We start from the raw sequence: 25,042 nt of genomic DNA, 5'->3' as shown, positions 1-25,042 counted from the left end.
CTAAGTCTCATCAACATTGCCCTCCTCAGCACCCTCATCGTCCCCGTCTTTACCAGCTTCGAGGCCGTCAAGTTGGGTTTGCATAACTCTAACCTGAACCTCGAGCCTCTTTCTTTTGGACTTCTCTTCTTCCAGAGCCTCCTTGAGGACCTTGAGCGCAGCCCTCTCTTTACTCATATGTCGCTCAATCTTGGCGGCGACCTCCTCCACTTGCATGGAAGCCGACCTTGCTCGCTGCCAAGCGTCGAAGGTCTCGACGTTTGACAACACGCAACTTAGTCCAGTCCTCCAGGCTTCTGGGTCCTGAGCCAAGTTAGATACTGTGGAAAGAGAGTTAAAGGTTTAGCATACCACGGGGAGACCCAGTCGATGGCGGTCCGCCATCTCATGGACCCTTTGGACGTCCATGCGAGAATCCTCGAGCATATCCTGCACACATCAGCTTAAGTCATTCTATTTGCAAGTATATACTTACATCCGAGCATCTAAGCCCATCAATCTCGCAACTGACACAAGGCCTCTCTGTACTTATTGGTATAAGCTGTAAATATCGATGAAGGCAAAACTTACTACCAGACTCAGTCATCATACAAACCCATGAAGAGTCAGTCCGCCATTTGTCGATACACTCACGGCATGCAACTTCATGACGCTTGGCAAACCTAGGGGCACGAGCGATAGGCTCAGAGGCAGTATGGACCGCCGGTGTGTCGGCAAGGGTCGAAGACATCAGGAGACCATCGCTCTTCAGCCTCTTGGAAGCGGATGAGGGGACCTGTGGTGCAGCACGCTTGACGACGTGAAGCCTGCGTAAAGTAGGAGTTTCGGCATCAGACTCGATAGCGTCATCGTCCTTGGAGGAGTCTGAGTCTGCAATCACCACAGGCGTGGAGCCCTTGGGAGGTTTGCTTCCCCTCTCTGGCTTCTGATCCGTCGGCTTGGCAGCCTTTGAGTTGGACTTGCTAGGCTTGATAGCTAGCTTTGGAGGACCAAGCTAGACTGATTAGTATACCAATTGGTGGCCAGGCTGTAGGGACGCCTTACGCTGAACTTGGCAGTGGGTGTCGGGAATGGCTTTCTCTTAGTCGCTTTCTTGTCACTCATTGTAGTGGTGATGGCAAGATTTTGGATAAGGGAAGAAGGACTTGTCTCATTAACGGTAAATGAGATAGGCGAAAAATAAAAAGGAAAATCACGAAATATGGAAAGTATGAATTAATGATTTAACATCAATTAAAACTCAAGCGCAAGATAATTCTTCAAAGACAGTCGACCAGCCTTGTCTGTTCGCCTGGCTCAATTGCTTTTTTCTTCAGCTAGGCAACATGCATGCTCTATCTGCTCTCTGCCATAACATGCCTCCATCATCGACACGTTTGGATCACTTCCGTTTGGAAATGCAAGCGAGTTGGATGAATATGCGTTGAGAGTTGCAACTCTTGTGCTTTTTCTGTTTGAACGGGAGGATCCGAGACGTTCAATCCGTTTTCGACGGTGGAAATTCCGGGTCGGACGGCCCGGGAAGCTTAGTTAGCTTATACGGTGTTGTACACTAAGAAGGACATGGGGGAGGGGGTTGAGATCAGCTATGCAAGCGCGCGTTTGTGAACGGGTACTTGCGTTTGAGGGTGTGACATTATGGATACGATACGTGCTGGCTGGGCTGAGACATGAGGGTGGAGGTGACGGGAGTCAGCACTTGGTTACTTTCGCTGCAATGTGATAGCCCGTTCTGATGAAGGTACAGTACCCTGGCCAACGTGGACACGGGAAGAGATTGGCAGCTCCAAATACCCGGTTTTCACGTTGGCATATTGCGATAAAGATGGCTGGGGTAAGTCTCAACAGCTAATGGAAGGTAGCCACTGATCATTACGCCACATGTTCCAGGTCGATGAGACACTGTGTAAGGACAGAGGTCACAATCTGCAGGTGCCGAATTCTTTGCTCAGCTATCGTCAGGAAGGAGGTATCTGTGATAGTGGCTGCTGAATCTCATGAAGCTTTCTCAGGTGGATCAAGTGCTAGCACCCTTGGATCATAAGTGGCGGGCAAGTCAAGTGCTTTGCAGTAACGAGCAACCATGAGAAACGAATCACTTGACAAGAATGTGACCTACTTGGGAACAGCTGTGGTAAGTCCTCTGTGCCCATTTAAGCTATCAGTCTCAATTTTCAACTGTAAATAACACATCTACAACTGTGTAGTTATAATGACTCTGAATATCTGACTGTGTCTCCTGTTCTTGGGAAATGTCTGCCTCCAAGTGCACTCTCCATTGCAAGATGATTACAGGTTCAAGTTCAGCAATGAGAAAAGAAATCGAGAAATCACGTGAAATACAGTCACGACTGTAGGAGATACGTATCGTGCTGGTCAAGTCCAGCCAATTTGAGGAATTGAGAAAAGATGGCTGGACGTTACACAAGCAAAAGCAACGGCTGACATCTCTGGCAGCAAATGATGAGACGTGGGCCAAGAAAGCAGTCATAAAACTAATGTATCTTTCCGCGCCAGCAGGATGCCGCCCCAACGAAGCGCAACGTGAATTCCGGATTTTTGGTTTGCAGCTCGAAATTTTATCGCAAACGGAGAGGTTGTGTTGTGAGGTGTAGGTAGTCAGTCCCTCTGTTCAGCCGCATGTTGGGGACATGCTGATCGCCAATTGAGGCTCTGGACTTTTCCAACTTTACAGTGTCTACGGCTATGAGACTGTAAGCAATAATACAATTATAGTATCTCCCGCCTATAGCCTTTAAAATGATATGCATCACATCATATTCGGTTCTCAAGGCGATAACGTAACTCGTTGTAGAGCATCAGCATCTCATCAGAGGTGCCTAAGATGAATCGCACTGTAGATACTACGCCAACCACTCAGCAACCGCATGTTCCCCCACGCGGCTGAAACAAAAGGCGGCAGCAAACCTTCACGCTCGAATTGAGATAACAAGACTAGCATGTGGAACCTGGTCGATGAAGCAAGTACCTACCCGTTCGACCAGGCTGTGTCTAAATCCCGTCCTACGGAGCTCCGAGGCTCGGTTTTCCTCAAGTTTTTTTAATGTTCAATAACTGAATAATGAAGGGACAATAATTCACTGCGTTTTATGTACTTAAGTTTAATACATCCTTTGGCGAAAATAGGAACACATCGACTTTTACATCAATATTCTGACTTTCAGCTTCACATCTATCTTTCACATCCATCTTTTTCAATTGGACACGATGGCACCTAAGGTATGCTTTCTACTCTCCAATATTGCATGATCCAAGTCTGACCTTTGTAGCGTAAGGCCACCTACTCCACCAAGGGAAAGGGGCAGGCAACTCGTGGCCAGGGGACTGGGAGCAGCAGGGACACCGAAGTGAGTCTTTATTCATTTAATCATTGATAAGATCTAACGATATGTAGGGGAATGTCAATCGCCTTCCTGATCCTGGAACCGACTCTGACGAATTTGAACCCGAAGCTCATACTACATCCGACTCTGATGGAGAGTCGATCCATGAGGCGACTGCCACCACGGAAACCGGCAAATTGCGGGCTATTCCATGCATCCCATGCTTGAAGCGCATGATCAAGGTGCCCTCCAACGGGCGCCCTGAGCCATGCCTCTTAAGAAAAGGCGGGAATTTCACAGCCTGTAAAGCGTGTGCTGAGAAAGGTTTGGGGTGCAAAGGTGTAAGTCATCCTAATCGGATGCGATTACTTTGACACGCCCTAACCTCAAGTAGCTCGGAGAATATGTCGATCAGCCCCTTGAAGTAAGTAAACGTCTCGATGATAATCTCTCTCGATACTGATCCCCCGTGTTCCAGCAATGGGATGACCACAAACGTGATGAATTTGTCATAAGCTTCACAAATTTGGCGATGAGAGTGAGACGTGCTGCCCAGCAAATTCTGAAGAACCAGGAAGTTGTATGATGCCCGTATCCTAAGGAATAAGAAGGGTACTAATTCGTCACAGGGAGAAGACTGGGAGAAGCTGACCCAGAAAGTCCAGAAATATGTCGACAAGGTCGAAGCAGAAAAGGCAAAGCAAGAGGCTCACAAACAGAAAGCCAAATACGACAAACTCCGCGAGGAACTCGAAGAAGCAAAGGCGGAGCTGAAAAGCATCCGGGACTGGATCGACGCGAGCCCCAAGTTGTTTGTTCCAAAGAGTGTCAGTGATGAGTGGTTCGTTCGGTTTGCAGCTGGTGCTAAGCTTCTTGGGGAGATGTACCCCGAGGAGCTCCAAGAGAGGGTGAATGAGATTAGAGAAGACCTGGAAGCGGGTGATGCAGGCACTGATGATGGTGATGCTGCGGACGAGGAAGATGATGATGGCGGAATGATGGTGGAATAAAAGCACTTTCCTTTCCGACATCTCTATGGTCCCAAGGATGGAGACCCGAAAACCTGGGCAGATTGGGTTCAATGTATGTAGTTGCTGATTACTTGCACTGGCTGCTGGAAGTAATTCGAGAGACGTCGGTGAATTCCTACTGGAGGTATCAGGCAGGGCGATAAATCAGGGCGGGAATAGTTATGCCAGCTCATGTGACAGACCTCAACCCGAGATGTCGTTATCTTTGTCATTCTTGGTTCTCTTTGACTTCTGAGCTTGCGATCTTTCGCAGAATGAGATGACTAGCTGATCAACATCCTTCTCTTGTGATTTGCAAGCACCGGAGAGGGTGAAGCCAGGGCCTTCTCCGATAGGTGATGTCTATCGGCAGAAGCCAAGAGCGCCGCCGCCAACCCCAGGATCCCCCATGGGATCCATCTGCTGCAAAGATCCGACTTGGTGAAGAAGGAGCTGCTGCACGGCGGCCCAGAGGAACCGAACACAACGGCGTGTAGGCTTTCGAGACGTACCGAGTCAAGCGGGGTCGAAGGCGGCGAGGATGTTTTCGAGACATGACTGGAAATCGGCCGAGGATGTTCTCGGGACATGGCTGGGCGTCGGGCGGTGATTCTGCGTCGTCCATGTGTTGGGTCAGGGCGTTCCCTTGCGTGGTGTGGATCAGCTCGGAGATGGTGACGGGATTGAACAAGCCCTTGCGGAAGATGGTGTCGAACAACACAATGCCCTTCTCAGTTCCTGGGCAAATGCAATCTATTCGCCCTTCTCACAAGCGACTTAACTCAACGGTAGTTTTGTGAAACCGGCGTTCTTGGTGTTTCGCATTTTGAGCGTTGTAGCGGTTGGTGGATGGGGAGAGAGCTCATGTGGCGCTTGGCTCGGGTCTGTAGTGCGATACACTTGCGGTAGTAGACTGGAGGGGGTCATTCCAGAAAAGCCGTCGAAGTGGCTGCTGAAGAAGGTCCGCTTGAAGTGATCTCAAAACATGAGGCCGAAGTCGCCGCATGGAGGACGTCGCAGATGTTTCTGCCGCGCATGTCGGAGGATGCTATCGGACTCTGGACGTCGAGGCCACAGTTTCTCCGTCCGTTTTGAATATCACTACATCCGATCAACTAACCATCCGAGATTGTTTTCTCGTTTTCCCTATCGCATGTCGGAGGATGCATTCCAGGCTCGGGATGCAGGTTCTCCGCCCGCTTCTGAATATCACTCCACCCGATACAATAACCATCTGAGATTATCTTCTCGTTTTCCTTATGGCTGGCTGCGAGTGGCGTGCTCGTTAACGGCGCCGTTGACCTGCTCAGCGCCCGTAGCGGTGACGAGCTGTTTCGGTCTGGAGGGAAGGTTTCGCGTCGTGCGGTTCCGGCTTGGTATGATCTTGTCGCGTCGAGGTGCGTGGGCTGGAAGAAATGGCAAGCATCGCGTGGAAGATTGATCTGACTTGCGGGCAGTGGAAAGAGAAAGGCAAGTGATAAAGGGATGTATGTTTGTGCTTGCGGCTTCTGACTGAGGAGGAAGAAGTCGTTGGTGATGAAGGAGGGGGAGTTTGAAGTGGTTGCCTACTCTTGGCCCGCCGGCCCCACTCCCTTTGGGTGGCATTGCTAGATTTTAGTGGAGGTGCCCCTATAACCCACTGAAGCAAAGAAGCTGCACCTCGAATCTTCCAACGCCACAATTATCGCACGTCTAACGAATATTTCTTTTGCCTGCATCTGAGGCGTACATCATTAAGATCGCTTTCACAACATAAGATAGCCGCCTTGTTCGGGTTTTAATATTATTGGCCCAATAGTTTTGCATTCCCCTTCACGCACCTCAGTTACGAAAGCACTGTTAGCGTCGATAGTTACCTTGTTTGTCTCTTCATTCACCACTTGTCCTCATTATCAGGGGCATTTGTAAATGAGTCACAAGAAATGTGAGGTTGTGTGTATTGAACGAAAACTTGGTGAGGCGCCTGAAACTACACATTTGCTCTTACAAAGACTTCTTCAGGTGATAGATGATTCGGGTTCGTTCCGTCCCCCGAATCTGCTACAGGTCCCTCATTAGACCCTGGTACTCCTAACAGCTAGGATTGGAGAACTATTGCCTCTTTGGTCTCTCACATCTCTGCTCATTGGTTCTACTCATGGCACCATCTTGACTTTACGTGTTTTAGTGTCGTGGAAGAGGATACGATTGGTCACGCTCTTAGTGCCATGTCAGGCAAGGAGTTGGTTAGTTCAGGCAGAGACCCATCCGTGAGACATTGACTGAGTTGCCGCGTGCCTTTTACATCTCAATCAGCCCAGAGGTATCCCGTTCGTCAATAGTCTGTCTGAAAGTTTGTTCCTTTCTTTGTATCTAAACTCCTATTGTTATGGGACGCAAAATGTGTCGATTCTGCTCAGGGAAACAGGCAGATGTTGCGCTGCTGGGGTGGAGTTGCTGAGTATCTGGCTAAGCACTGATGATAGTGGCGGGAATTATTCCGAGGCAAAGCCTACCGGCCCTAATCTTGTGTTACTGAGACGGGATTTTTAGTCAGGGCAAGTGTGAGTCCGCTCCAGATCCATACGTGGAGATGGCTTCTCGAGCGCTGGGAGCATTCTTGAGGGACGCAGGGGATATAGTTAGCAAATGAATCTGTCGAGACCTCATATTGGAGGAATCAAGATGCAGGCAGATCCAGTTTCCGCTCAACAATCCACAATCATTGCCCTCAGGCTTAACGAGATTCATCGACAAAGAGACTTTGATCTACAGAATGGTTTACAAAACGTGAAACAGGAGAATACCCGAGCTGCGATCAGACTCTGGAGCAGGCAGCGCTTGATACCATGAACCGGGAGTTGGGTAATCGAGAAGAGCTTCTACGTAGCGTACTCAATATTGACTCTGTACTCTTCCATCCATGCCTTGATGCTCTCAAGGGACATGCTCTTCGTTGTCTCTGAGTGGTGGTAGCTAAATTCGAGTCCGTCTGCATGACTGCACAGGGATTGGAGCAAATCGAAGAAGGATTATTTCTATTGTCTCTGTTAGAGGCTACGAGAGCGAGAGGTTATGAGATGCGGAATCTGTTATCGAAGAAGCTCAAACTGCTGAGGCGTCTTGTCCTTGGAACACCCTTTCCATTGCGCTCCGTGTGCAGAAACTCACTCATGCTTCATACACAACACGCGCACCTCACTTCTTCTCAATCAAGTCACCGATGCACTGTTGTGTATTCTACAAATGCTGTTAGTAGGGTATGCAGTGTGTTCGTTCTTGTCCACAATATGCAGGTCATGTTAGAGCTGCAAACTGGCAAACTCGACTTGGTGTTGTTAGATCTTATTGGCACGTCAATTTGCGAGTTTGCGACATCTGAAAAAGCGGCAGAAACATGTCGCCTGCGAAGTATGCTGTCTTACTTCCTCTGTAGACTTCCCGGGTTGTCAGCTCTAATGACAAGGAGATCCTACGACTTACCCCTGTCCCCTGCAGTACTCACCCTCAAGTTGACTTGAAAGGAGACATGCGGTTATTATGGGCGTAGATAAGGTTCTGACCTGACAAGAAGAGCTTTCTTCCTGTTTGAACCTCTTGACTTCCTTTGGTAATGTTGATTGCCTCGAGGTTGGTCCTCCGTCAAACCGGCCTCTCTCAGCCTCGAGCTGTTGTTTCTGAGACTGATGATGTTTGCGTTCTCCAAGCATGCTCCCTAAAACGCGCATATTTGAAGAAATAGCCTTCAGAAAGCTGAGCGACAGCCTCAGCTCCTTCTCCTGCGCTGCCCTATCATCAACTCTCTTCTTATTTGGTGTCGTTTACACCTGCGAAACTTTCGCTGTACCATTACAGATCAAGCGATTGGCAATCTTGTGGTGAGGGTGCGCATCTTCAATATCAGCAGCAAGGTGATGCTTCTTAAGCCGAAGATCGTCCAAGCACGTCGGGGCAGCTCAAGAGCACTATAGCCTCTAGGCTTTACATGCCTGAGTTCGAAGATTAGATCCTCTCCGAAACCCCGCAAGTGGCTTTTTCCCATGGCACATGGTATTCTGGTCCGAAAAGGTCGAAGGCGAAGGAGTAATGAGACCGTGGGAGATGTGGTCACAGAAAAGTTCGAGCATGATAGGGGGCTGCTTTGCTGGAGAGAAGCGTGGCTTGTCGATGTATGAGCAGGTACAAGCGCTTGAAGGCGAATGGGACTGCGTTTCGGGGTTGGATCTGCTTAACAGAGAACAGCGAGCCTACCTAAATACTCGTGAGCACAAGTCATGGCATGAACCATTATAACCTCTTCAGAATTGGTCAAGAAGCATTCGGCGATACTACGAGGCCCTGCTTGTTCACTTGCTCTGAGTAGCATCCCGAGCTGCAGTCACGAGGTGCATGTCTTGTAAGCGGTATCAAATGCAAAACATCAATAGCAGCAAACAAAAGGCTGACATCTGTCAAAATGGAAGACAAAGTAGAAAGCCGTCTGGTGCCGACAAATGCTCCGCGACCAACTGCTCCAAGATATAGTTCCTGTAATCGCAGCCGTTTGAACGCAGGGCGTCGAATGCTGTGTTTAGTTTCAGAAGGATCAGTACGTTTGAACCAGCCAGCGACCTCGGCAGGGTTAGAACACATGGGGGAGCTTGGGGTTTGGGCCTCTGGCTTGCAAGATTGCTCCATGGCCCGATCTTTGGGTGCCAGACGAAGCTACCGTATCCGCGAAGTCGGCCTCCGTTCGTGTTTTCCGTCGCAGGATCTCTTCCTCCCTTACTCCGTGTCATAGTCGGGTGTCCCCTAAAGTAACCTCTTTGCTTTCCAAATCGACCTTTTATTTGATAGGAAGCCGTATCCGTATCTTCGCCCCACGCTGAGCCTCTCAAGAGTCCAGTTTGCCGTACAAAAGGGTCGCGTTGATCCAGACAGCCTTTGCGTTCATAGAAGGGGAAGAGGGGTAGGCAAGAGTTTCTTCAACGATACAGCCTCCTTCGGGTATCGCAGCACTGTCGGTGCTTTCTTGGGCGGTGGTCGCAGTGGTCTGGGCGGCGTTGGTCTTCCTTCCTGAACGCAGGATCTAGGGGTTGAAGGAGGTTCTTCGATGGACGCGAAAATAAGCCTCTGTTCTGGAGGCGGGACTTTCGAGATTCGCAAGAAAGGTTCGTAAGGATACGGTCACTGAGATAGATGTCTACAGAGATAGAGGTCGATTTGGTCGATATGGTCAGGGACTTCAAACTCGCTGCTTCGCAGAAAGCTATTCGCAATCTACAATAGATCCTGGGCTTTATGGCTGCCTCCAATTCCAAATCTACTCTATTGCAATATGGGACAGGCGATGAGGAGAAAGGGTGGAAGGCCAAGAAACGTCTGCTTTGGCGGAGAATACAGTTCGGTTCGTGGACTAAGGTTTCTAGGCGTGCGGTGCTTTCTTCAATAGAGTTACAAAGGACTCCAGACTTGTGTTTTGAGATTATTGTTGCGCTCTGGGTTCCGATTCGAGGGAATAATGACAGACGGGGTGGAGGTGTAGAATGCGGCAGTTTTGGCTACTCAGGGCGCATTGCAGTTGTAGTATAGACGAAATGGTGAGGTTTTCCTTGTGGTGATATCGAATGCCATGTAAGAGATGTCAGTAGTTAGCATGGTAGCAGGTGAAGTTTCGATGGAGCTGGTGAACAAGCATAATCGGCGTTAGTCTCTACACGAAAAGGGATAAGGCGGAGCCTGTTTCAGGACAGAAAGCTCGGCCATAATTCTGCTGGCGGTAATAGGGCTCTGGATGACGAGACCGAGAGTCGATGGCAAGACTGCAGGGCTATCAGAAGTGTTGTACGTAGATGCGAGTTGCATGGGCAATCGAGAGAGCAGGACTGAAAAGCTAGCAGCTTGTCCTCAGGAAAAGGACGGCTTGGTGAAACAGAAGAAAGAGAATTGGTTTATTCGGGTTTTTCTATTTCGCGATCTGTGCTGAGCCGAGCCCGACCTGTATTTTACTGAAGAACCGCTGCTTGCAATGATGTCCTGTGCGCAATGAAAGAGACCCGGTTTGTCTAGCAGAGCAACATCACAACCTGCGGAAGAACCAAGACCATGACTGGAGCGCCAACATCAGAAATGGAGTAAATCAGGAGATCAACGAACACAGGAGTGGAATTCCTCGTGATTCGTATCGTGAACCTAGCCGGTACCCAGGTCAGTATTCGTGATGATATATGCGGTCAAATATCATCACCTGGTTGGCGATGGAGTAAGACTCCCCGTGACGATTTGTTGCGAGATCCAGAGTTTGGTTGGCAGTGACAATCCCAGGACGCAGTCTCCTCAGCAACTACTTACAGATGTAGAGTGCAATATGTCTATGCCATTATGCGCCGCCGCGCGCGCATAGGGGTGAGAAGTACTGGCAGAGCAGGGAGGAGTGCAGGACATCAGTCCGCAGGTAAGTTGCTGGTAGGCTCGAGAGGAGCTTGTCTATTGCCACCCAGAAAAGCTTGGTGCTGGGAAAGTTGGTCAATCTGCATCCAAACCTCTTGCGCCTCATCAACCGCGTAGAGCAAGCCATGAGGGCTCTTGCAACATCCTGCCGGCACCCGAGCAAGTGTCGAACAACTCATGTTGCTATCAGCGGCTTCTATATCCGCGCTGGCTATCGGGCATTCGAAGTCAATAAGTCCCTGCCGCTGAGGAAGCCCACTTGCCTCCCTTGACCGTACCTCCTCGTCAACTGGCACAGAGGGCTTGTACTCCGGAAGTTGGACTTCAGCTGCACCCACTCTGATTGGACTCTTCCATCTGCTTCCTTGGGTCGCCCGCGTTCTGGCACTAGGTCAAGCGGCCCGGTTACAACAAGTCGGAGTATGTTAGTGATGGTGAGTGGGTGTACCCAGGTGATATCGCATGGGCCGGCATCCATGAGTTCTTGGCTTCCTTAGTCGTTATCTCGGTGGACGAGCATGCATGCCTGATCCAGTAATTTGGGGAGCTTGGCCACGCCGTTGCCGGCTCGTGCGGCTGGTATGCCGCAGAAAGTAATGGTACCGGTCGATTAGCGCAGAAGCACGACCTGGACCAGGACGAGCTCGATGGCTTAGCTGCCTCGGGGATATGCACACACTTGAAAAGACGAGGCTGCTGGGTGGCTACGCTGAGCACGGATCGATAACAGGAGCAGCTTACCACTGTCGACAAGGCCAATGCGGGCAGTCAGGTCAGTGATATCGCCAACTTTGAGATCGATAACCTCCTTGTCATTGTTGATTGCCCCGGAGGACAGAGATGTGAGATATCCAGAGTCCGGCAGACCGCCCTGTCAAAAGCACGATGTCAATTGACAGGGCAAATGGAGCTCATGTTGAGCAGGAAAGCCGCTGGTGTGTTGGGCTGCTGAAGTCGGAGGGGCTTCAGAGGGCGGGAGATGCATCGTGATTTTGGGCGCTTTGCTGAACATTGAGGGTCACGGAATCACTGCCCAGTATGCGCAAGCCTGAATAGACGTCCGTACCGCAGCCTAGCCATGAGCCATTGTTGGGCAAATGTTGGGATCAGGAGCGGTCCTTAGATGCTTATTGCGGCGCGAACGTTCTGTCGTGGGGAGGTTCTGTCGGAGGATTGTCGTTGAGCGAGACGGGAGTGTTGTCTTGTATAGCCGCGTTAAGCGAAATGTTAGGCCAAGAGCGGAAGTTGCGCTGCTGTTGTGTGTAACTTTGGTCTCGTACAGTCTTTCTCCAAGGCTGGTCTTGGAGCTCAGGTTCGTCGTATGCGGAGGGTTTCTGGGGATCGAAATCTCTCGTTGAGAGCGGGATCTTGGGACCTTATCATTGAGCGGAAGCTGGTTGCGGTCGGTCTCTTGGAGAATTGTCGTGGGGCGAACGTTTATTCTCGTCGGCACTTTCTTTAAAGCTTGTCGAAGCTGGTCGTGGGCAGCGCAAGTCCGTTACGGGGGGGTGTCCGTCGGAAGCTCATCGCCGAGCTAAGGTTCGTCTTTGGGGCGGGTTTGGAGCACTAGAAGCCAGCTTTATCTGTCAGTTAACAAGACACAGCCTGCGTGCAAGTCTATAACATACCGGCGTAATTACTGGCAGAAGCAAGATGGAGGAGAGAGTGTGTTGACGTGGTGGAAGAGAGGGGCAATTGCTAAAGTGGTGGGGGTTGGAGCGTGAGTAACGCGTCATGCGGGGAGTGGAAACGCGGGGTTCACGCGTTTCCACTCAAACTCCAGACTTCACTCCTTCACTCACGCTCCAGCAAACATGAGTATGGCAATAAAGCTACCGACGACCCAGAGACATACGTCCAAAGCCATGGCAAAGAGTAAAGCCATCAGACCCGACAAACTCCCTCCCCGCACGTCGACCCAAACATAGCCCAAAGCCAAACTCGTTGCAAATCCTTCATCGTCGTCGATCTTGCGCTCTCCAAGGACCGAACCGCTCTCGACTCCGTTCCTACCGCACAATGCCCCGCCAGCACCAATTCTGAGGCCAGCGTGGCCCGTCTGCTGATACTCCCTACGGTAGCCAATCCGCTCCGTGTCAAAGGCTCAAAAATACAACTCGACTCGTTCGATTGGCTGTGGGTTCGGAAATCCGGACTGAGCTGGTGTCTGAGTCCTGTGCTTCGGTCTTGGCCTTCCCCAGGTCCAAGCAATTGAGTCCTATCAGCACAAGACGTGGCACTAGCATATATCATCTGCAGGACAAACCTAAACAGGCTACTTCAAATCGCATCGTTGCACACCTATCAGACGCAACGGACCTAGCATTTGTTCCCGGACTGGATGGCGTCCCCCCTTAATTTTTAGGTGAATATCTAGGCAAGGTACCTATTCAGTTGCGGTACCGCGAGGGATTCGCACATTGTACTATGTCAGGTATCGAGATCCCATAGTATATCGAGGTGGGCATTGATACTCGAGAACGCAGCGTTGATCAGGTATGTTACGATGAGGGGTCCGGGAACACGAGGATAAAGGTGACGCGGTGGACAAGAAGAACGTTGAGAAGTCCGCGAACCTTTTCAAGACCGAGACTCTGCTGGTAGCCTCGGTCTCGTCCATCCACCACTCCACAGACGTGTGCGAGATATCGACCAAGTACTGCTCAGAGGGGTTCATCGAAGACACAGAAGTCAAAGCGCGGGCAGAGCTCGGACATGGAGTATTCGAGCCCCCAGGAAGAGCTGGTCCTCCATTGTTACAATGTGGGAAATCAGCTCGTCCTCGGGGTCGAATATGTTCTCGTCGATTGGGCTGGTGAACTCGTAGTAATCTGTCCAGTTCCTGGTGCCGACGACCCAGTAGAAGTGCGTGTTCTTTAACTCGGCCTTGATCCTGTCTGTGATTGAACACATGTAGATGAATGTGTTGACCAAGAAGTCGTTATAGTTAATTGTGTTGTGGTTGACGTCGTACTCGTCCTCGATCGGAAACCCTTGAGCAAGAAACTCCTCTGCGTAGAGGGTAACTTGGGGAGATGCGACCAGATCTCGCTCATCAAGTTGGAGATGACGTCGGAGAGTTTGGTCCTGCTGATGAACATCGATGCGGTGTAAATACTCTTCATCTCGCCTACGAGGATGGAGACTTTAGACGCAGCCTTCGGTTCGTCGAGGATCTGGTTCCCTGCGTCCTCTCCATAGTGTAGTTCTAGTTGAACTCATCCTCGATCGGGCCGTTCCCCATGAACCTTCTCACGGACATCCTGCCGACAAGCGCCGGGTTGTTGCACCTCACCACGCTGACCAAGTATGATGTGGTCTTTGAGGACTTGGTCAAGTCGCTGATCATCTCGTCCGGTGAGGCACCCATGGAGGCTATCGCCACATTGTATTGTTGTTATAGTGAATTGATCACGCCTACGAATTACTCCGAGAACCGTGACGTCGCTATACAGTCCTAATCTACCACCACATGGCGCGAGTTCATCAAGACGACGCCCTTCGTCGACGAGTCCTCAGCATCGCGGCGAATTTCGAGAGGGTATTCCGATCTGACGAGGAAGCTGGTGTAGTTGAGATATGGTCTCCGTCGAGTGACACCTTACCACTCTCGCCGTGTCCAAGCTCACCCTCCCAGAAGGCTTGCCATGAATCAGTGACAGCCAACGATATCCTCAAGAAACTCGACCTCCTGCGACCACCCCTGAGATATATTTATCGGTGTGCTTGAGATACTTGCCCGCTCGAACAACCGAACCGAACAAGTAGAGTCCGCTGTGCTTTGTGAGACTTGGGTGCTTATTCTCGTTGAAGCCTTGCAGCAATGCTGGGGCTTTTCGGTGAGGAGGGGTATCCTGGCTCTCTACCGGTGTTTAAATTCCACGATGTGACGTTTGTCTTGATCGATAGTGACTGTTGGGAACACTAGCACTTCTGTGGCCGATGTATGACTATTTAAGGGGGGTTCATTGAGTATTTGCATCATTTTTGGGGCTACTGGTTCCCATACCCTCAGTGTCGGTGGCCCGATAAAGAAGCACTGGCTGACTGCTTCTGTCAAGATGTCATGTGGCAGGGGCCTCTTGGTCAAACATAATCGACCCACGGCTTTTTGCAGACTTGACTTGGTCTCTCATTGTGTGTTGCTGTCTGGAGAAATCAGCACTTCTTTTCGGTCCTCTTTGTTATAAACATACTTTGGCTAAACACCTAAGTCAGACATAATTCTCCATATAGTACGGTCGAGCTATGCGGGTCGGGCTGAGAATAACAAACTTACTCTTCCCCGCAGGCTTCGGAACGTGATGCCATGACAGGGGCTCGCTCGTTGAGGCTCTCAAGGCTGCTGGTTGAGCGTTACGGTAGCTTGCAAGAGAGAGTGTGCTAAATATAAGGATAGTTGAGGACACGCTTTACAAATGGCGAATTAAAGTGACAAAGGCAACTGCTTGTCGTTCACTCAAACCTTATCATTTTCGTTGTTATGCCTCGTGGGCGGGAATCTCCTCTAATGCATTCAGGTCATCCCTTTATTATCTGGCCAGACCATAACTCTATCCCCTCTCCGTAGAGGCAGCAGTACTGCACACTACCGGTTCCGGTAAAGACGGGTACACTCTATTGTTTTGCGTATCTCCTTTTTCTCAAGAGAAGGACTGATCTTCTTAGTCCCAGCCCCTATCACGTCTATGTCCCGATTCTCATCGGGCACGAATTGTAAACGAGGTGGTAAGATTCACGATCGTGAACACAGATAATTAAGTATTAATACTGTGCTAACATTGACCATCTTGGCCCTCTTGTGTCAGTACTGGGAAAGACAGGAGAGGTTGAACGACAGCGACTGGCTCCGTCCTTCAGCAGGTTATCGGCATCGTTTTCGATGAAAGGTCCGCGGGCTGAGGGGACTGCAGCTCCTTGCCGTATCGGTGACGTTGTCTGTCGTTTCAATGGCAACGAGGCTCTTTCACAGCTCAAAGATCACGGCTTTGCTATACTGAAAGTGGTTCAGAACCGCAGCTTGGATCGGCCAATCTCCAGCGCCAAGAGTAGCATATATTTCAGTCACATACCTAGATTAAAGAGATACCATACGCTCCAGTATGCCCCGTTTTGCCAGAGCCGTCAACTCGGCAACTTTTCATCAGCGCTGCTTTCAACCGGCCATCCGAGCTCCAGGTCCCATGGCGTGTTCTCTACTCAACATCCCCCTGAAAACTACATGTTACCCTAATTTAGTCGCTTGGTAGATGTATGGAAGCTGCGTATTTGCATGAGATCCCCAATCCTACGCAAATGAGGCGGTGTCCTTCTTAACATCTACTTTACATCAACCATCGGAAGACAGTTCTCGTTCGACCCTCCATTGACAAACTCCTGGGGGCTGAGATACCCGCTGCAAGAGCAAGGCGAGTCCATTTCACCAGAACAACGTCTCGGTGTCTCGGGCCCAAGTCACAAAACTTCGTCGGCCGCTCAAGAAGATGAACAACTAGATGCCTAAGAGAGAGAGAAAATTGGACCTGTACAAACCGGCGACTTTACGCCAGCCCTCACCCTCGAGGAAAAGAACAAGGTACGCTGTCATATGGTTCGAGGTAAAAACAGCATTCCTCTGTTCCACTTCATGTCGCATTACACTATCGCATAAATGGTGCGGAGACCGAAAGTCACAAATCACAAGGCAAGATATTACGTCGAGACTACCTCATACCTACCACCAGGTAGCATTCAACTAGCCAGGTTCTGACCTCGAGGATGAGAGGCAAAGAACACCGACAAGGAAAGCCAGAAGTATGCATCTCAGCAAAACACAAGACCCAGTCCAAGTATGCGAACAGACGAGAAGCGATAATACGATCTCAGTACAGCTCAAGGTAAATGTCAGTCTATCCCAGTAACATCAGCGGACCTGAAGATGGAAGCCGACAGCATATATGAGGGAGAGAAAAGCTGAGCGACGGGCAGCCAACAAGGTGTTGACTCAGTTTCCTCAGCACGGAGAAGCATGCATTGCTGAATGGGAGTCTACAGGAGAAGTAATATCAACCCAGATGCAAAGGCTATTTGCTTCTCTGAGTGTTTCTCGAGGTCAATGGCTGCGCGTGCCTTGGAAAGTGAGGTTACCGCTTCCTATATCTGTCGGTCGGGGACTTGGTTCGATCGGGGGCTCGTGTTTGTTGTCGCGTGTAGGCTACTGTTACAACGGTCGTTCGTGGGAGCTTTCTGCTCATTCCTTACAGAATTCAGCGACATCTGCGTCAATGGCACTCACGCAAGCTGCGCATCGTCGCCGGTGTGGCTGCTTCGTAATCGTGTCTGGTAGCGTTTCGGTTCTGGGCGTCTGATCTTTGTCGCGGGGTGAGACGCGTCGGACCGTCTTCCTCTGAGGATGTACAGGTCAGACAAAATCTGAGCAGGCCTCGGATTCGGGCTGTAGCCGTGTAGAGCGATCGATGCACTCGTGCAGTCGATTGGAAACGGGCGTATTGAGTGGTGATGGGGGCTTGATGTTGTTGAGCTGTGTGGAGAAACGCTCTGGTTATGACTGGTGACGTAGTGTTGATCTGCGTCAAGTTGGATCTTAGTGTGGCGGGGTGCTGTACTGATGGTGTGGAGACCGTTTTCGTGGGGTTCATGTGCTTGCTGAAGAGCTGGTTGACAATATCCAATACATAACCAATAAGCCAGAAGCTTTCTATCAGGGTGGCCGATGCCATTTCGACCATTGATGGGTTTGGGCAACCATACGATTAATTATGACTCGACAAAAGGGGAGGGGATAGCGGGGAGGAAGACCAGATACGCCCAGGGAGAGAGGACAGCCGAAACTGTTGCAATTCCTCTGCACTCTTAACCTCTACCCTGCGAAATGGATGTCGGCTGGGGGGCCAGTCTTCTTCTAAGTAAAGGCTCCCTTGACATTAGTAAAGTGATTTTCTGTTGCCGAGGATAGGCAGAGCTTGTTTCGCAATGGCGGTTTGGATATCGAGCGAGTTCAAGGCATGGGTCTATGAGATCAATGCCGGAAGCTCTGAAGGCCTTCCTCCAAACTTTTCTCAACGGCAACACCTCATAACCCACAAAACGAAGTTGAAATCCGGTTATTTCCGCTTGGTTTGGTGTTTATTTTCTCCTTTTTAGCTGGCGATTCCGAGTAGGACGGGAGGACCGTGTCAATTCAGATCATGAGCAGACATTTTGCGGCATGGGCTGACCAGAGTAGATCTCACGAAGCAGTCACCCCACCAAGAATAGCCCAGCGGTATACCCAAGCCCAAGTTAGATTGACTTCCGAATTTCTGCATCCCCATTCAACGATGAAGTAATTCCTACTCTCATCGCGCATCCCATTGCAAACGGATTCTACAGGAATCGATTATCGGAAATCTTGTTAGTAGGGATGTGCCAACGTTTTTGCTTCCTGGATCGTTCTCGTCGCGAGCACAACATAGAGATCGAGGTAAGATTACCCTTGAGCCAGCAGCCGATTCAAGTTGATGCAGTATTACCCAGGGATGCAAGTATTCAAGCATAGTTGATCAGAAAGTACAGTTCTACGGGATATATCGAGGATTCTTATACGGTCAATTGTCTGAACTGTCTTGTCTCGTGAATCTCGTCACCTGGCATAAAATCACTGGGGGAGGGAAAATCATCTGAAGATATAGGGTAGCTTGCACCGAAAGAAGTGGACGAAGATGAGGAATAACATCTTGCTCTGGCAAATAAATGAGTGGTACGTGAAACGTTGAGAAGGTAAAGGGAAACTAGACTTAATTATGGATACCTTTTAAGAATTCGGTTTTCTTTTCTACGTTATGAAGATAACGTGAATTCTTGCAATCGATTCGCCAAGTATGTTGGTGCCAAATTGCGTACTTGACTTGCGATATTCAGCAAAGAAACACCAAGTAACCACGCACGACAAAGAAAAGAAATACCACATTGCAACGTAGAATCAGATTTCTAGCCATACAGGTCTTCTAATGCACAATACTGTAGTTTACGCTGGATCATGAAAATCCCAGAGAAATGCGTACACGAGGTAATCGGAGTCTTTCGTATCGATAAGCCGATAACGATGTTGGAACCTACTTTTTGTGCAGGCCGAATTACGTCGGGCGACAAGGTACCCATTAACAGTTCAAGCCCGCTTAGCCAACCAATGATGGGACACATGGTAGACCAAGCACGGGCAAGGAACATTGCTACATTGACAACAGCTTCAACCACCAACATCGTCATTGAGACTGCTCACACCAACAGATGCCTCAGACGCACCGCGACATGCCCGCAACAAACGATGCGCACAAGCGAAAAAAACAAACGCGCCAGTGCACCATAGCCATGGCATTCTCCTTGACACCGAATTGATGTCAATCAGCTCTGCTGTTACTGCCAGGACGATGTGAAATGGCTTGTGCGACAGACAGCTTTGCGATGAAGAGCGCCGCTCGCGCCCCGCGTGCATCGAGCCTCGCACACTCCGGTCGATTCGACAACGAGCAATTCGAAACGGATGCAACCTAACCGAACATGATCTCAACGACAAGCTGCCGAGTCTCTTGACGGTGTCACTGTCGATCGCAACGAAACCGATAATGATCTTGATGATATTCTCGAGACGAAGAACGCATGCCAGAATGCCATCCGTTCGCTTTTGTCCTGCCCGACGCAGAAGAATCACCACACGACATGATCGCCTGCCAGGAAATCGGAATTTCCATTGATCGCCTCAATAACAAGAATGAAGCCTGTCTTGAAGCTTGACGATAAGGTTCTACGGTTGCAGGGCAAGGAACCAGAGCAAAAGAGTGCTTGCCAGCAACCAACAATCTTTTCATCATCGACTTCGTGGTCACCTTTGCCGGTTCACCTTCGATCGACCCAATTCCCCCGAAAGCAGCAAATACACGAGAGTCCAGCGCCAGCAGAAAAAGCTACCGTTTATTCCCAGCAACCAGTCCATCCACCAAGCTCAAGTCCTGCAGCTCAATCCGACAACCTTTGACCGGCCTGTCCCTTGGGTATCTGACAGCTGATACGATGCGAAACTGTGGTTACGATTGAAGCTGGTTGTTGAGCTCATCCATAACCTTGTGTTTTCCTTGAGCTCTCGTCGATAACCATTTTTGCCTTTCGGCCGGGAGACGGGAAGAGGACCCGGGAATCTAAGTCGTGGCCTCACTTCTGACAAGGCTGAGGTCAATATGGAGATCAAGGATGCTGAGGCTATCAAGATCCATCCAGGCGCCCAGCTCGATATGGCCTGCGCTGCTCTTCATCTTGTCTGCTTGATTTGAACGGAGCGCCGACAATTTCTTTCCCATCAATGGCACTCTCAATACCCCTTTCAAATGTGGCAAACTGGAGTTAGGTCGGATTGACTGCGATTACCCCCATTTCCGGGGCAATGGTAATTGCTCTTGGTCGATTTTTCTTTCACCTGATGTTTGCTATTCGCAGACTCCTACAAGTACCAAGAATCTTCACCATGATGACCCCCCGCCTACGCTTTTTCCTCCCATCATCCATCTCCTCGCGGAATCACTTATGAATCACGACTAACATAAAGTCAATAAGCTGGTTGGGACTGGCCTCTTGATTGCAAGTGGTGGAACAAACATTTCATCCCGGTGGAATACTTGGCAAAAGTTCATCTATCTCTGAGGCTCGCATGCCCAGGAGGCCGACTGTTGCCGTGGGCAAGGAGGCACAGTTAACCTTCTCTCGGGTCCGACACCTGTGCTCTTCCTCAAATCTATCCTAGAACATCAAGATCGGTCGATGATGCGCCGAAGCTCTCATCTGCGTTCAGTCTTCACGTATCGGGGTTTGACATCCGAACACTTACATGACACAGGAGCAAGTGAGGCACCGAGAAGGCTCTATTCCTCGATCTATCCTGCAACCTATGTGAAGCTACCTGCAAATCACATTTGATACAAGAGGTCTGGCAAGGATGATGGCGGTATCGGGGAAAACATAGTATCCTTTGTGGACCTTGGACACTGATTTGACGGAGACGTTGATGATTGGACACTGCTTGTTTGGACAACTAGGCCATGTTTCCAAATGATAGGGCTGTCGGCTTGTGATTTGGGCAACGCATCCGACCTTCAGAGCTCCAATATGATCGCGCTTTGGGTCATGGGATGCTAGCGATGCTGTCTATTGTTACTGGCCTTTCAGGGCCTCCCATTTTGTCAGGGCAATGCATCCTGTGTCTACCAAGTGGTATGGTTTCTCTCAGCCCCTGGTCTGTCGAAGCTGCGCCACCCAAAACGCTGAAGCAGCGTTCTCCTGAGTGGGCGCTTTACAGTCCCATCGGATCTCGTTATGTAAGATCATTTATCTAGAGGCGCTGGATCCTCTTCCTGTACCGACGACCTTTCGTGCAGCTCGTGCGACTCGTGACAAGATCAACCACAAGGTCAGGACGAAATCCTGCGATGCTATGGGAGACTCTGCACCGAAGACCATCAAACTCTTTCGCATTTCTTTCTAAACGCTGGGCCTTCTCTGGGGGAAGCGTCTTTCGGTCTGACAATGTCTTGCAATATGGAAGAGTAAGGCATCTGCCTTGGGTGAGATGCAATATTGGGCCCCGGCTACCATCCTGTCGTTTGCAATGGCTGCAGAACCAGCACCGGCGCCAGTTACAAATGGAAGCGTAACTACGGTACTGAGCCAGCACATGCAAGGTTATCCCTCACACGGCAATGTTCCATCTCCATTAGAGTCTGGGGACTGATGTCGTAAGGCGCTTTAGATCCAAGCCGAATGCTTGGCCACAGATGGGACACTATCTCCGACATGCTTGCCCTGGCGTTCTGCTCGTCCAGCCACTAGTCCATGACTTTTGCCTCATCCCGCTCTCCGCTTGGTCTCGGGCCTTTAAAATGAGCTCGCCACTTTTCACTGGTCTTCGCTCTTGCAGCCTAGGCCACCCTCCATACTAGGAAGTATGGCTTACTTGCTTTAGCAGTGGTTGAGGAATGGACAAGCTACAAGCTGGGATGAGGCCCTTCCCTCGTGTTTCTATAGCCCATTTTACCCTTTTGCAGAATCACATTGTACTACAAGCGTACCTCCTTCGCTTGCGAGGAACATGTCCAAGAGTCAAGCCCAGTTCCTGAGACTTGTACGAACGCTCAATTATCTGGAGGCTGCTATCGGGGACAGGCTCGGTCTGCAACTCTGCCTGTTCTTATGCTCCATGTTGAGATGAGAGGGACCGTCTTAGTAGACTTTCTATCGCCGTTGCCTAGACGTAACCGACGATCTCTGGTTCTGCATCTGGGGTGATATCTTGGGATGCGCTGTATTGCCAACTGTAAAATATCTCGGGCAAGACCGAGGTTGGGGAAGATGTCAACCTTCAAAGGCTGACCTTGTCACCATCGCGGAAGATGCAAGGAAACAGTCTCATCAGTATGTACATTCTGGGTTTCGGTTTGTCATCTGTCGTCTGTCGTCTGTCGTCTGTCGTCTGTTGGGTGTTGATGAACGTGCCCATTTTGCATTCACCAAGTGAGCACTCTGTCGACCCCTGATCAGTTCCAACCAGTCAGTCCTGTAAATCTCCGACCTTACCTCGTACCTTTGTCTTCGCAGCCATCACTACTGTAATGCCAACTCAGTGCCAATCGACCAGGGCTTAGGTCTCTGCGTCTGCCTCTTCCTGCGCCGTCGCCATCCCTGGCTGTCGATCACAATTGGCATACACACGGGCATAGCTTCTTGCTGGCTTGAAAAGTGCCGGATCTTGTTGTGCTGGCCGTTGATGTATAGGTTGAGGTTCTGCTCTTGCTCGCCATATTATGCTTGTCGATGTGCATGATGATGTCCAGACACTACTGAAACCATCTACTGCTTTGTGTGATGGCGGAAAATAAACAATCTAGCTCTCGTTTCTAAATCTTTGCTTCTTCTTTATAACAGTTTTTAAGCTAGTGTTTTTGGTAATGACGACAGTTGTGGTTGACAGCCTTGCTGGCCTTCTTATTGACAGCTAGAGGGGTCTTGGGCGCTGCGTGATCGATGAACTGCCAGCCTCAACTGCATCACGACGCAACCTCCTAAAATATAATGATCATCGAAGCCACCAACAAGCAGATATATAGCAGCTGGGGCCCAATGGTTGCCATCGATCATAGGAAAGCAGATGGGACCCCGTAAAGGGGCAACTGGCAGTATGGCCATGCAGACGTAGATACATCTTGAACAGCTTTGGAGCCGCTGCTTATATTTGATGGAGTGTTGAGAAGGCGCACACTTATGGCAGTATCTTAGGGTCACGGCGATGGAATCGGCGGAGCTTCCATCCAATGTCGTCAGGAATGCCTCCAAAGGCACAATACCGACTTTCCTTAGGCAGATGAAGTGTACCAACAGCGAAGCCAATAAATCACACTTCTAGTATTAAGAATACTCATAATTAAAGCCAAGTACTTCAGATACTACAGATACCCACATCCAGTATGATTCTCACCTTGCTACAAGTCTCAGACAAATAGGGGCAGACTCAAGTGTAGTTCATCTGCCCAAAGATATCCAAGGGATGCGCTTCACTTGCTCCCATGAAACTTCTCAACTATCTTAGAAGATTTTACTGTTATGGATTATGGATTATCGGCGATGAAGACCGCCATCAGCTCCGCGTTGATGAGAATACAGCCACACAATCCTGCTCTGACCAGGCTCTCACTCACAATCGCGATCAGCACCAAAATGTTGCTGTTACGTACTTGGCGATGGTACGGGACTGATCTGGATAGCCGCTGCTTCGCCAGCCATCACATCAGCTTCAGGTCCCGAAAAGCGGCAGGCTGCATGCGCAGAAAATGCCAGAGGTTGATCTAAACGGCTTAGAGGTCAGCGCCCGGTTACATTGCGTAAAGTCCGGAGCCGAGATCGCCAGCAATATTGGAATCACGGATTTTAGGTGGGAGGGTGCATTTCTCGCCGCGAATTTCCGGGCACGTTTCCGCTGTCACTTGCGCCTTGCGCCGTTTGTCTGGATCCCATCCATGGGAATGTTGGGCGATGGGTGAGGGGGGCTCGATTAGAATGGTGTAACGGGACGAAAGTGCGGTCTGGCTTTTTCGTTTGGATGGTAGATTTAGAGACACAATTCGCCATGTATTTACGAAGCCCAACCTTTACACTTGGACCGCGATGCAAGATCCCGTCTGTTGGGTTTCAATCTGCCGGTGCGCGCGGAGGCCTGGACTTTCAGGGTGCTTTTCGGCAGGGCACAAGTCAAGTGAATCATGATCGGGTATCATAAAACAACGCAAAGGCTACCTGCATAATGACAGCATTGGTATATTGCATTTTGTTACCGTTGGGCGCCGACGATACGGACTTACACATGTGTTGTGTCAAACACGCACCGGGCCTTGCCAGTTGCTGGCCAGACGGCCGGCGAGGACATACAGCGGTCTTGCACGGCCGATATTCTCAAATCTCAGGCGGTATTCTGATATATTAACTGATGTTTGCAGCAATTGGTCATGTACACATCTTGGACTTGTCGTGGATCCGCGACATGTCTAGGAGTCTTGCGCTGATCCAACCAATCTTATGCAGATGAATTCGACATTGATGCTTTTCATCGCGAAAGCATACGCTGGTTTAGCAAATTAATGCCGATCAAAAGGCCATAGAGCGTGGGAGAAGAGTCAATCCAATTCATCCGCCTATTCCTCCAGCACGCAAATGCTTGGACAAATCGACCAAGATTTTAGCCAGCGTCGCTCAGAGACTCCAAGCATTCGACTAACCACAACATCTCAGCGCCAGTCTTCCTCCTCGGGCCGCCGACCGCTGCATGGAGTGTCAGTGTTTGCTGTGCCGTGAAAGCAGTCCATCAATGACACAGCTTGCCTCACACGGCTCGCGCGTGCCAAGCTAATACGGATGCCGACGAGCCAGCCTGCAGAATGACATGTCGCCCAACATCAAGTGTTGAGGAGGCAAGAAGACGGGTCTTTGCTCCCAGGATAGCCACTACCAGCCAAACGGAGGCTTCCCATCTGCGGTTAAGTCGGGAGTCTAACTTAGCTGCAAGATACGTTGGCTTCGTTGTTCGGCTGTAGCTCCGGAGGTGTGCACCACTGTGTGACATGGCTAGAGTCTATCTCCGAGATTGCGCACATTATTTTCTGTACCTTTACGTTTGCGTTCCACGGTGTTCCCTAGACATTGCAAGTACTGTTGCCTGCGATGACGTGGTCCTTTTGTTGGTGATGCTACAATGCACAAGACTTGAGC

General features: G+C 50.1%; 5 protein-coding genes; 1 reads left to right on the top strand and 4 right to left on the bottom strand.

The window, feature by feature from the left end:
- Positions 1 to 1,104, bottom strand: FFUJ_14202 (uncharacterized protein; the record flags this gene model as incomplete). XM_023571154.1 has 5 exons in its annotated part: positions 1 to 303; positions 352 to 429; positions 476 to 522; positions 571 to 994; positions 1,045 to 1,104. The coding sequence occupies 5 exons, from the start codon at positions 1,102 to 1,104 to the stop codon at positions 1 to 3; spliced, it is 912 nt and encodes a 303-aa protein (XP_023438212.1).
- Positions 1,105 to 3,228: 2,124 nt separating this feature from the next.
- FFUJ_14203 (uncharacterized protein) lies at positions 3,229 to 4,354 on the top strand (the record flags this gene model as incomplete). XM_023571153.1 has 6 exons in its annotated part: positions 3,229 to 3,240; positions 3,291 to 3,368; positions 3,416 to 3,685; positions 3,739 to 3,768; positions 3,823 to 3,924; positions 3,974 to 4,354. The coding sequence occupies 6 exons, from the start codon at positions 3,229 to 3,231 to the stop codon at positions 4,352 to 4,354; spliced, it is 873 nt and encodes a 290-aa protein (XP_023438322.1).
- Positions 4,355 to 13,453: 9,099 nt separating this feature from the next.
- On the bottom strand, positions 13,454 to 14,132 carry FFUJ_14204 (uncharacterized protein; the record flags this gene model as incomplete). XM_023571151.1 has 2 exons in its annotated part: positions 13,454 to 13,892; positions 14,023 to 14,132. 2 exons carry the CDS (start codon positions 14,130 to 14,132, stop codon positions 13,454 to 13,456), a joined length of 549 nt encoding a protein of 182 aa, XP_023438211.1.
- Positions 14,133 to 17,022: 2,890 nt separating this feature from the next.
- On the bottom strand, positions 17,023 to 17,481 carry FFUJ_14205 (uncharacterized protein; the record flags this gene model as incomplete). The annotated part of the gene is made up of 1 exon (XM_023571150.1): positions 17,023 to 17,481. The coding sequence occupies one exon, from the start codon at positions 17,479 to 17,481 to the stop codon at positions 17,023 to 17,025; it is 459 nt and encodes a 152-aa protein (XP_023438210.1).
- A 7,080-nt stretch (positions 17,482 to 24,561) lies between these two features.
- On the bottom strand, positions 24,562 to 24,896 carry FFUJ_14206 (uncharacterized protein; the record flags this gene model as incomplete). XM_023571149.1 has 2 exons in its annotated part: positions 24,562 to 24,595; positions 24,661 to 24,896. The coding sequence occupies 2 exons, from the start codon at positions 24,894 to 24,896 to the stop codon at positions 24,562 to 24,564; spliced, it is 270 nt and encodes an 89-aa protein (XP_023438209.1).
- Positions 24,897 to 25,042: the final 146 nt, after the last annotated feature.

This window comes from Fusarium fujikuroi, chromosome FFUJ_chr12, assembly GCF_900079805.1.
Source record: "Fusarium fujikuroi IMI 58289 draft genome, chromosome FFUJ_chr12".
Classification (NCBI taxonomy): Eukaryota; Fungi; Ascomycota; class Sordariomycetes; order Hypocreales; family Nectriaceae; genus Fusarium; species Fusarium fujikuroi.
Note: the sequence above shows the minus strand (reverse complement) of the source record. Positions and strands in the feature narration are given on the sequence as shown.